Here is a 12,963-nt window from a genome sequence, read left to right on the forward strand (position 1 = left end):
TGCCTCTCTCTGCCTCTACTACCCTCTTAACTCCCCTCCTCATGCCCTGAATAAATTCTATTCTATACTATACTGGTACGTGACTGGTCCCTCAGGGGGAAGAGATGCCTCGGCATGGGCCCGCTGAGACAGCCCCTTCCCCCATACCTCTCCACATCTTTACAAAACATATTCTCTTTATTTCGTTATCTTTTTAGAAACACATCACCTGGGACTTGCTAGTCATGTTGTATAATGAAATAAATCAGCAAGTTCCAGTTTTGGTGACAGACCCTGTCCCTTGTCTCCTCGAAAAAAAATGGAAAGAAATAGAGAAAAAACATCTGATGTTGAGCTACACTGCTCTCCATATTCTCCATATGAGCGTGCGTGCACGTGCACACACACACACACACACACACACGAGCAAGCATATACGTGCACAAGCCATTCTTATCTGAATATAAACACCAACATACATACAAAATTTTTGTAAGAAATAGCAATCAAGTCCCAGGTTTCTGCTGTACATACTGCTCAAACATATTACTTTTCTGCTTCCAAAATGTGTTTCTAAAAAAACAAACCAGAAAGATAGAAAAGCTAGTCTTTGTCCTTTGTCTTGGAGTTGCTGAGCACAGGTGGTGGTGAATGATGGGAGAGGACCGGGAAGATACTCAGGACTGCCTCCAAGCCTATGGCCTGGAGGAAGGAGATTAAGAACAGTCATATGAGAACACTCCTATGAGAAGAAAAATCAACCTTAGGGTAATTAGTCCAATAGGTTAGGCTGAAGAGAAATCAAGCAACTGAACAGCCTGTGAGTGGGCTGTGCTTGGAGATTCTTGGTTCTTCCAATTAAACAGAACATTGTCTTGGCAAGTCACCAGTGCACGTGACTTTCATAGAATCGTCTTGTTAGTAACAGAAAAATGAGGTTAGGGAGAAAGAGAAAGGTGGGGCTATTCCTCACTTACACAGAATAGTAAATTCCCCTGAAAAGATCGAAGCATCTCAGGGAAATGATGACATACGGGTACCTGTGTAGGAGGGCCCTCAGTGCCCTGATGGACAGCATGCTAGCTGATCCTGAGCCATTCGTGGACTTGTGTCTTGTTTTTAAATCTAAAAACAGTTTGATTTGAGAAACAAGGAGAAGGGATACACACATTTCTTTCAGTCTTGGCTAAAACAGAAGAGCATACCTGTGCAGCTTATCATTTGGTGCGTGCACTTGCATTCGTGTGCAGGCTTGGGGTCTATCTCTACTCTCCTTCGATTCTCTCTGCACTTGGGTTTATCAAATGTCTCCAATGGCGACCCTCTAGACACACACTCAGTGTCTCTGCCCTGTGGGTTCCTTCTTTCCCTTAGGAAGCATCAAATTCCTTCCCAACCTTTCTCCAGCAGTGCAGAGTGCCTCCTGTCTGGCCTGACGAGAGAACTTGAGCTGCTAATAGAGCTAAAGTGATTTTTAAAAACTCTCCTGAGAGATTATGCGTATGCCTTTTACCTCAGTCCCATCTAAGCTGGCCTTTCCATCCCTCCAGTTATTGATCCATCCAGGCAGGCAGCGAGCTGAGTGTGTCCATGTGGGTGGAGGAGGTGAGGCATTTGAGAGGGGTGATACCCACTGCTTTGTTGCAACCTGCCCCTGATCTATAATCTGGACTCTGCAGAGCAAGGAGGACTGAGTAAGAGCGTGTCTGGAAAGTACCTTAGATTCTTGAAAATAATTAAAATGAGTTTCAGGGAAATTTTGCACTCATCAGTATTTTATCACTGAGGCAAAAACGCTAGACAAAAACAAGTTAAAAGAGGAAAGATTTATTTGGGTTAATCAATTCTGAGGTTACGTCCATGATCACTGGGTTCTATTGTGGACCTCTGATGGGCTAGAACATCACAGAATGAAGGTGTCAAAGAAGAAAGCTGCCTTCCACTTATTGGGCAGGAAGCAGGAAAGAATGAGAGACAGTTGGGGACAAGATATATGCAAGGTGACCTACTTCCTTAACCAAAGTCCCACCCCCTAGACTTGATGTCCCTTTCTGGTACTACCACTCACTGGAAGCTGTCTGGGGGAGGGTAGGAGGGCGCAGTTCAGATCCAAACTGTCACAATAGACTCTGTAATTAGGTAAGAAAATAGAAACTAATACTCTGCTTGTGTGAATATTTGAGGAAATAAAAGCCCAGAAAGGTAAAAACGACATATAAGCAAGGTAGTGACTTTCCACACAGGCTATTGAACTGCATGCTGAAGCGGAGAGATTTCTCATTTGTCTGAAAACAGAAGTAAAACTCTATCTGCATTTTGTCTGCACCAGGACATCAGCCTTAGGAGCCTGTGAGGGACTAGGTTAGGAGGAGCAGGGCTGTGGCAAACTGGAAAATCCTTGTCTGTTCTATTTAAGGGCGGGGGACTTAGCCTCTGTGTGAAGAGGTAGACCCTTCGTTTTTCAAGCGAATGTAGAAGTGGGTCACCTCAGTGAGGTTGATGGGTAGATTTGGCCTGAGGGTTGACTGGGCCTCTGAAAACAGGACAGCCACCTTTCTGAACTGAGCACACACGCTCAGTGAATAGCAACTGATAATGATAAATCCCCCCTTATACAAATCTCAAGCCATTATTCTGCTTCGTAGTTTTGACATCTTTTTCCAGCTTTACTTCGACAGGAGGGAATCTATAAGTGGTGCATACATGCCTCTCTTCCATGGCATGGTTCCCTCGCTGGAAGACTTTTTAATAATGATAAAAGAAAGGCAGAGGGCTGGGAAGACTGAGGCTGATGATCTACTTTTGGTTAATAGAGAACTTCCAGTTGTGTGCATTCCAAATGTGTCATGTCTGATGTCATGTCCTTCTAGTTAACAGAGTGAAGATTTATGTGATGTTTCCCTGAGGCAAACATCAATTTCCAAACAAATGCCAGAGTCCCCTCTGTCTCCCTGTGACTATTGTCTGGCTTCTAAAAGGAGAAACCCTGGAAAACATTGTATGCAGAGTCCCTTTTGTTTACAACTGTCTGGGGATAGCCAACCGCTTAAAGAATAATACATTCACTAACAAAGTGCCTCTCTGAAGAATAACTGCAGCCATCTCTGCCCCTGCCTTACTTGTGTGCCACCCAGCCTGTCCAAACAGTAACCAGCAGCAATTTTAAACCTTCAGCCACCCCATCCATCTTTCTGATTCATAAAACCCCAGTGACTCAATGCTTTCCAGTGTCCTGAGAGGCTTTATCCAGTCTGTGACCCCTCCCCTCGCTCTACTCAGCACTCTGAGCATCTGTTTGGCATTCTAGTTGCTCTCAGAAAAGGCCTTTGCATTTGATGCTATCAACTTCGAGGATCTTTTCTCATATACCCCCACAGCTACTCATTGCCCCACGGAGCAGCCTTGTCTACTAAATACCGCGTCCTCCTCTGCCTCTGCTCACCTGTACACCCACCTCTTCCCTACATCCATCTTCTCAGTCTCCTCACTGTCACATCCAAAGAAAAGTCCGCTCCCCCACATTCTGGTGCCTTTCCCTTTCCATCTACCTAAGGAGCCCAATCCTTATCACAGCTTCTCTGTGGTGTTAGCATACCAATGTGGGTGGTGGCCTCCAGGCTCTCTCAACAACACAAGTACCTGTGGCAATTCTCAGCTCTTTTCATCTCATCCCACCCCTGCATGCTCCCTACCCTCAACCTCTACAGCTCATGAGCTCCCGGGCTCTCATCCCCTCATAACCTCACTGTTTTGGCTGTGGGCTCTCTTGGTCCCCTCTCTCTTGGTCTTCTTCTTCCTTTGTCTCTTCTCTCACTCCCCCTACCTCTTTCTCCCCTCCTCCCAAGCCTGCTGGCCATGTACAATCTACCACTTTCTCTCTCTGCTCTGGACTCTTCCGGGTGCCTCTGGCTGTGCTCTCCCTCACACCTACAATAGAAACCTTCCCCTCAACCACACCTCCAAGTGGTCATGTCCTCCGTTTACACACTCACCCTTTGATAGAACTTGTCCTCAAGTACTCCTATACTAAAAAAGAAATCTTTCTATTTTCAAAGGATACCCCTAAATGAAATTAAAATATTTTTATCCTCACTGGACTAATCATCCCTTTTGAAAACTAAAATCTATTGTTGAATCTTGTTTGCTGTTTATTTTCTGATATTATTTTTATTTCTTTACCTTCAATAAAATTCTGATCTTTGGGGCCTGGGAGTTATAGCTCAGTGCTTACTAAGTCAGCAGGCAGGAGGCCCTGGGCTGAATTTTCAGTACTTCCTAAAGTACCCAAAACAAAAACTCAAACAAAACACAGCACCTAACAGCATGTAGGCATTTGGCAAGTCCTTATTGACTGTTCTCTGTGAACTTTGTCCTATCTGTGTAAAGGATGACAGTGCTTGTCTGTACTCTGCAGATGAAGCTCTGGCTCCTGGATCTATCATTACTAATGGGCTTTGTTTTTTAATGTGTGTGGTGTGTGTGTGTGTGTGTGTGTATGTGTGTGGGGGGGGGAGGGAGGGAGAATGTCTGTTGAGTCTTTATTTTCTCTATTTGAGGCAGGATCTTACATAGCCCAGGTTTGCCCTGAACTTTCTATGCAGTTGCAGATTACCTTATACTTCTGATCCTCCTGCTGCTACCTCCTAAGTGCTGGGTTCACAAGCAGGAGCCACCATGCTTTGTTCCTGGGTGCAGGGAGCAAATCTAGGGTTTCAAACATGCTAGTCAAGCTCTTTACCAACTCAACTACATTCCCACCCCCCTTTATGTCAATTCTATTGTCTAAACATTATGTGTTTGGCTTCTTTCTCCACTGTCTTTTTCCTATAAAACCCTTACACTTCTTACTTGAGGTATCGATGCCCCCCCACCATATGCCCTTGGCTACTTTTCCTCATCAATTTGACACAACTAAGAGTCACCTCAGAAGAGGGAGTCTCAGCTCAGATGGGCCTGTGGCCATGGGTAATTGTCCTCATTGCTGATCAATGTGGGACGGTTCAGCCCACTGTGGGCAGTTCCACCCCTAGGCAGGTGGTTCTGAGCCAGAATACTGGCTGAACACAAGCCAGAGCAAAGAGAGCCTCAGCCAGCAAACAGCTTTCCTCTGAGATTTCTGCTCCAAGCTCCTGCTTGAGTTCCTTCCTGAATCTCCTGGACTATTGTTTGGAAGTGTAAGCTGAAATAAACCCTTTCCTCTCCCAAGGTGCTTTTGGCCATGTTATCTATCACAGCAGCAGAGAGGTAAGCTAGAACACCATTCTCTTTTTTCTCACTTCACATAGCCTCACTCAGCATCCAGAACAATCTATGTGAAATCTAAGTATTTGATACTTTATCATTATTTATTCTTTAAGAAGGTTCAGCTTGGTTTGGTTGCTCCCTGCATCCCTCTAACACATCAGAGACCTTCTTGGCCTTGAACCCTTACTGTTACCTCCTGATAGAATATCCTGTTTGCTCCTGCCCTTCATGGGGTTGATACCTTCCTTATCTGGTTTTAAAGGTCTCTCTCACAAATCTCTTACTCTAGTTAAGTGCTCTATGCTTTTGCCATCATTGTTTGCCATCATTGACCACAACAGCAGTTAAGACCTGTGGCAAGAGTGTAATGAGTACTGGTGAAGAAATGGGTGAGGCCAGTGCACAGATGTCTCGTATCTCAGGAAGCCTTGTGACACGTACCTCATTAATTACATGAATTAATGTATGTTTTCTTTCACAGACATTATTTTGGAGAAGATGATGGAGAGATGGTACCCAGAACAAGCAGTGCAGCAGGTAAGGATGCTGTGGACCATGCCCTTTCTCATCACTGTTTCCTGCTGATTATCTTTCCCTTGATTTGGGGCTCTTCCAGTTCATAATGGGAGTCTCCACAATTTTTTATGAATTTGCACACATCACTGAAGTATATAATTCCCTAGATGGAAATCCCCTGTATGTAATTATATATCCTAGGAAACAGCACAGTGCAGTCAATCATAACACAAATACTTCTGTGAATTCTTTGTATTTTTAATGAGGCTAGGATTGCAAAATTAAAGATGCTTGCAAATGAGTAAAATAAATTATGCCATCAAAATGAAATCTCTACTCTGGTGCCCCATTAAATGGGGCATAATAATGATGTCACTCTCAGACATAAGATTAAATGATCAAAATTCTTGTCTAGAAATAAGCACTTCCTAAATATCATTTACTATTCTTATTAATGCTATTGTAACATTAGTACAGTGAGTGTGCACATGCGCCAGTCAGAGACGCTTCAATTGTAAAATCAAAGTACAGACGGCCTCGTTTCCTGATGCATGTAGTATAATTCTTGTGTGGTTTCTTGGTCAGTTCATGTCACTTGGTCAACTTGGGTAGAGACAGAGTATGGCCATCTTGTCACAAAGAGGCATGAACATGAGCTATGTCTCAGGATTCACTAGAGACCATTAGTAATAAGCTTCACATACGATACCATGTGTGAGTTCTTTCTATATGACCTACAGTTGTTTTGTGTTCTGCAGAACTTTTGCTGAAATGTGCCACTTAGAACAGCCATGCTGCCTTTATTATGTATGCTCTTTCTCTCATTGTTCTGTTTGCTTGCCAGCCTTTCTCAGTGACACTAAAGATCGAGGTCCTCCGGTTCCATCGCAGACCTGGAGAAGTGCTGAGAAGAACCCCTTTGGGCAGGCACAGTCCTTGAGAGCATTTGAGAAGCCCCCTCTGGTGCAGACCCAGGCTCTTCGAGACTTTGAGAAGGTGAGACAGAAATATAGAATCAGGATTTTATTTAAAAAAAAAGAAAGAAAAAGAAAAGAAAGAAAGGAAAGGAAAGAAAGGAAGGAAGGAAGGAAGGAAGGAAGGAAGGAAGGAAGGAAGAAAGAAAGAAAAGAAACTACGATCTATATTTTCGAGTATGGCTTAGTAATCATAATGGTGACCCTTTCAAGAATGTATGTGCTCTAAGTATATGATTTTAGCTCTTTGCTAGAGCCCATGGAAGATCAATTACTTATACTAGTGAATTCTTTTTTACTGGTCATCTTTCTAGTTCATTTTTTAGATGAACCCAGGAAGGTGAAATGACACCTGGAGAAAGCTGTACTTGCAACATAGTGAGGCCAGGACAATTTTCTCTATTGCCAGCTTGGACAATGCCAGAAAGCTAGATACTGTCTGTTCTATCAGGGAGCTCAACAAGAGCCATTTGCTTTTTAGTAAATATCAGGTATAGTTGCTTCAGACTCTGTGTGGTTTGAACAGCTATGGCATCCGTAGATTCATGTTTTTGAATGCTTGGCCATACTAGAATGGCAAAATTAGGAGGTGTGGCCTTAATGGAGAAGGTGTAGCCTTAATGAAGGAGGTATGGCCATAATGGAGGGGATGTGGCCTATTAGTGTCACTGTGGAGGCAGGCAGGCTTTGAGTTCTTAAATGCTCACCCAGTGTGAAACAAATTCAGTTTCCTGCTGGCTGCTGCTGGGGATCAAGATGTAGAACTCTTGGCTCTTCCAGCACCAAGTCTGCTGGCACTGCATGAGACCATGCTTCCCACCATGATGATAACGGACTAAACCTCTGACAGTGTAAGTCAGCCCCAATTAAATGCTTTCTTTTAAAGGAGTTGGCATGGTCATGGTGTTTCCACAGCAACAGAAATCCTAAGATGGACTTCTTAAATATCCATAGATTTGACCAAGAGCAAGAACCAATGCTACAATGTAGATTCCCAGCTCCCTGCAAGCCAGGTTGGCCCTCAGAAGTTTGTACAATAAAACCTGTATTTATACCACCCAAGAGGAGGCACTCAGAAAGTTTCATGCCCATGTTCTAAAAAAAGAAGCAGGTCTTTGGTGCCCTCTGGGGGATACCCAAGGAGCGGGCATCTCTTGTACATAGGTTTTCAGACCAATGGGTTTCCTTTTAGTCCGCAAGGGATAGCTATCAACATAGCACAATAAAAATCATGTTTTCAAAAGCAAATGTGTTACCATGCATTTACTCTGTCCTTCTTCAACTCATAATTACAGACATTCCCTAGGACCACAAATACATCCTTCCAGATACTTCTGTGGGTGATAATGGTGGCGGGAGTAGGTGTGGTAGCCAGCACCTTCACATCCTCCTTTCCCCCACCGTTTGGATCTGCTGCTGCTCAGAGGGCAGGTGCTTCTGCAGAGCTTCTCAGCAGCTGTGAGGGCGCCTCTGAAAGACTCAGTGTGGTGTGACTCCTTTTGGTGAGAGGTAGTGGGGCGCTTAGGAGTGAGGATGTCAGATCCACCGATGGCATGAATGGCTGGATGTTGTGGGGCTGAGTTGGGGGACTAGCAAGGTCAGCTGAGTTCCAGATATAACTCCTGAGTCCTTTGCTTTTATAGTTCAGGTTTTATATAAGAGATTAGTCCTTACTTCTCAACTCTGAGAATCATGGACAGGTCTAAGGCTGTGGTTCAAAGAAAAGACCAAGCCGAGGCATTTTAAACCCTTGTCTCTATGCGTTAAGAAAGAAATAGCAAAACTAAATTGCTGGTTCACGGAGTGCTAATATGTGTGTTCGCCCTTAAACACGCACAACTATTTTGTACATCTGAGCATCTCCACAGGGACTTGGCAATCAAAGGAATCATCAGTTTGGAAAGAATTGCTGAAAGTTAAGGACACATTCTAATGCCCTATCCTAAAAATGGAAAAAAATATCAGGACATGTTCTATAAGTTTTAAAACATATATTCCATGGCCTTGGCATAAAGGATGGGTAGGGGCTTCCCGAGAGAGCTATGTTGAAGGTTTTGTACCAGATAGGGCTTCATCCCTCTAGAGCTTGTCAAACATGTCAAAGTAGCACAGACTTGGAATGAGCAGCTAGTATTCATCCTGATTTAAACAAGAAGCATTTGATACTAACAACGTAGTCATGCAACAACATAACTAACAATGAACAATATGGTCTTAACAATAAGGACCATATAATTTGAGATACAGAGAGAGTGTGTCAAATCTTATTAAAGGACTGTGGACGGGCTTTCTCACAGAGGGCACCTGTTATGGATGCTGTACACTGACGGGGTTTAAGTTTTCTGGTCAGAGATATAAAATTCCAAATGAAGGGGGCATTTAGGGGAAAGGAAGAAGGATATACATAGATTGTGTCCATGAGAGGCTAGGCTCGAGGGAAGTAAGAAATGAGAGCCCGAACAAGAAAAGAAGAAATATTAAAGGAGCTGGCTTGGTAAACAGTGATTCACCAGTAATGTGGTTCCTTTGAAAATGTTTTCTGATGCAAGAATTCTAGGGAGTTACATGGGAGTCACTCTGATTTCAACATGTTCTGTACTACGTATTCCTGTGATCAAACACCCCAATCAAAGCAATTTGAAAAGAAAAGGGTTTACTTGGCTTACACTTCCACATCACTGTTCATCATCAAAGGAAGTCAGTACAGGAACTCAAACAGGGCAGGGGCTGATGCAGAGGCCATGGAGAAGTCTACTTACTGGCTAGCTCTTGATAACTTGCTCAATCTGCTCTCTTATAGAACCCAAGACTACCAGCCCAGGGGAATTCTAACCCACAATGAACTGGGTCCTATTCCATCAATCACCAATTAATAAAATGCCCAACAGATTTGCCTGCTTACAGCCCTATATTCTGGAAGTGTTTTCTCAGTTGAAGTCCTCTCCTTTCAGACGACTATAGCTGTGTCAAGTTGATGTAAAAGTAGCCAGCACAATATATGATGGCCATAGTTTTGTTTTGAATGAGTGAATTTATTATATTTATTATGTACACAGAAGGCCAAAGTAAGAGAAAAATAGCAATCTATCTATAGATAGATTAGATAGATAAATCAATAGATAGATGAGAGATGAGAGATATAGGTAGATAGATAGATAGATAGATAGATCAAGAGATAGATAGAACAAGAGATAGATTTATCAATAGATAGATCAATAGATAGGTAGGTAGTTGGGTGGGTGGATAGATAGATAGATAGATAGATAGATAGATAGATAGATCAAGAAATAGAACAAGAGATAGATTTATCAATAGATAGATCAATAGATAGGTAGGTAGTTGGGTGGGTGGATGGATAGATAGATAGATAGATAGATAGATAGATAGATAGATAGAGCAAACATGATTACATTGGATGCTGAAAACATTCAGCAGCAGTCAAGTGGGAAAGCCCCTTAAGGTGGTCCTGGAGTTCCCAATATTGATCCCTGGCAGAGCACACTGGGTGAGGATCCCTGGTAAAATAACAAATAGCAACAGCTAGAGATATGATCATCAACTCAGGTGCTCTAACATCCAGCAGAAATAGACTGGGGAGGTTGAGGCAAGCAGCTGGGGGTTTTGATTGAGCTTTCTCTATGGATGAACTTCTCACATAGGAATTTCCCATGGATACATTTTTAGCTTCTCTTCCCTTCTGTGGGGAGTTTTATAACAAGGGACAGGCCACCATAACCTCTGTTGCTCTCAAAGGCATAGTGTTCTTGTTCTTGGGCTGTTTTGCTATTCTCCTCCTTTCCTGTCACAGAGTTAGGGAGACCTAGCTAATCCTAGACAAGAGCCCTCAGAGGACAACTGGCTCGATGAATGTGTTTGGGCCAAATGTGAAGTGATCATTCCACAGACCTTCAGCAAAGTTTCACTCCTAATCTACATATAAAATTATTGAATTTTTTTCTTAAGAACTACAGAGCAAACACAATGGTCTGGTGTGCAAATTAAAACACACTGCGATGTAATCATTGCTATAATGGAAGTCAAAAGTTTTAACAAAAGTACCTTGAACTCTTAGACTGAATCTCTGCATGGTGTAGGGGAAGATTCCTAGAGAAAACTGCACTTGACTGTATGAAAAGAGAATACAACAAAAATTTGACTTTCTCTTGGAGTAATTCTCCGTTGTGAGAACACTCTGGTGTAAGGGGTTTCCTGTTCCTGAGACAAAATGTCAAAGAAATGCTTCCAAGGAGAATACAGAAACTAAGTGATTTGAACTGAAGGAAGTTATTTTATTAGCTGCAGTCACAAAGTTTTCTTGTTTGATCTCTTCCATTAGAAAGTCTCCATTTGTTGTTGTTTTTTTTTTATGGTGAAAAAAAAAGTGTCTATTTAGAATGAGTCATCTGGACTCAGTTTAGATGATCCCAGTCTTGTTGGCAACATCCAGAGCATCATAATCAGGAGCCAGGCAGACATACGCTTTCTTCTCTCCATCAGGCCTTATCAAGGTATTGACTTTGGCCACATCAATGTCATAGAGTTTCTTCACGGCCTGTTTGATCTGGTGCTTGTTGGCCTTGACATCCACAATGAACACAAGTGTGTTGTTGTCCTCTATTTTCTTCATGGCTGACTCAGTGGTCAGTGGGAATTTGATGATAGCATAGTGGTCAAGCTTGTTTCTCCTTGGTACACTTTTCTGAGGATATTTTGGCTGCCTCCGGAGCCGCAGTGTCTTGGGCTGCGGGAAGGTGGGTGATGTTCGGATCTTCTTCTTTTTGTGGCTGTGGACGCCTTTCAGCACTGCCTTCTTAGCTTTCAAGGCCTTTGCTTTGGCTTCGGCTTTGGGAGGGGCAGGAGCTTCCTTCTTCGCTTTCGGCGCCATCTTGGTGAAAAGCGAAAGTCTCCATTTGTATTGTTTCCTACATTTATTTCGGTTGATTGACACTTCTAATTGGGTGAGCTTCGGTTCTGGTCTTAATAATGGCCTTTACAAAAGCTAAGCTTCAGATACATCTGAAAATGAAGGTTTCTTTTGCTCAGGAGACCCAATGGTCACTGTGCCCGGGCTCTCTGGGGCTGCTCTTTGTTTTAATTTTGTTCAACAGAAGAAAGGCAGGTTAGCGACTGATTATGGATTATGAAGGGACTAGTGAGGAAATTTCCAGAAGAAAAAGCATGAGCCAGGCTGTGGATGAAGGAAGGAACTAGAGTTAGTCAACAACCTGAGAGCATGCTGGCAGGGAATGTGGAGAGGAGTTGAAACTAGAGAAGAAAACAGGAAAGTCTTCATGGCCCGCAATATATCTAAAGACTGACATTTACCCAGTCTTAACTGGGAAGTGTTTACAATGGTTTTCCATGGAGATGTTGAAATCAGATTTGCTTCTCCCTCCCTTTTTTAAATTTATTTTTATTTTATGTATATTGGTATTTTGCTGCATATATGCTTCTGTGAGGGTGTCAGATCCCCTGGAACATGGAGCTAAAATGAGCTGCCATGTGGGTGCTGGGCATTGAACCCAGCTCCTCTGGTAGAGTAGCAAAATCTATTGTGTCTTTTCACTACAGATAGGGGAATTAAGAGTGTCTGATGCACAGTAGGCATGCTGTGCTAGGTTATACCAGCCACTGAGAAAGAGAGCAACTGCAAATCTTGATGAGATGTGGGTGGTGTGTGTGTGTGTGTGTGTGTGTGTGTGTGTGTGTGTAGGCACACATGCACACGTGCAGAGGGCAAAGGAGAATGTTGGATATCTATTTCTCCACCTTTCTTTTGAGGCATGATCTCTTACTGAACCCAAAGCTTACAGGCACACAGAGTCATCTACATGGCTTTTACATGGGTTCTGTGGATTTGAACTCAGGTCTTCTCCTTTTCATAGCAAGTACTCTTACTCACGGAACCACCTCCCCAGCCCCAAGGTTACTGAAAACCTTGAGGCATAAGCAAGAGCACTGCTTGGCAGCTTCTCTTTTATTGCAGAAGTTCAGCAAATGAGCTCTCTGAGTTGAGCCCAGTGTGAACATACCCCAAGTCCTGGTAGTGTTGACTGGGTTAAACTGGTAGAGGATCTAGTTTGGAGCCAGAGTCCTTGATTACTGCTAGATCACCACAACCCACCTGTCACTTCTGCTGAGCTGCTCAGTTTACTGTCTCTGGCAGCGTTATTTCTGGCTGGGCCATCTATTTCTGGTGGCCAGGGAAGTTGTTTGCTTTGTTTTGTTTTATATAGTTCCCAGTGCTCTG

At 43.2% G+C, this 12,963-nt stretch overlaps 1 protein-coding gene and 1 pseudogene across 5 annotated transcripts in view; one reads left to right on the forward strand and one right to left on the reverse strand.

Annotated features, from left to right (window-relative positions):
• LOC114637052 (myomegalin) overlaps positions 1 to 12,963 on the forward strand; it is a 166,011-nt gene that overhangs the window by 14,513 nt on the left and 138,535 nt on the right. For all 5 annotated transcript variants that reach the window (XM_028785188.1, XM_028785192.1, XM_028785189.1 and 2 more), the window contains exons 2-3: positions 5,705 to 5,760; positions 6,584 to 6,735. In XM_028785188.1, the coding sequence (XP_028641021.1) occupies positions 5,705 to 5,760; positions 6,584 to 6,735 (208 nt within the window). The remainder of the gene's footprint in view (positions 1 to 5,704; positions 5,761 to 6,583; positions 6,736 to 12,963) is intronic.
• LOC114637056 lies at positions 11,128 to 11,605 on the reverse strand (annotated as a pseudogene).

The sequence above is a fragment of the Grammomys surdaster genome, unplaced genomic scaffold, assembly GCF_004785775.1.
Source record: "Grammomys surdaster isolate TR1022 unplaced genomic scaffold, NIH_TR_1.0 125156, whole genome shotgun sequence".
In the NCBI taxonomy this organism is placed as follows: Eukaryota; Metazoa; Chordata; class Mammalia; order Rodentia; family Muridae; genus Grammomys; species Grammomys surdaster.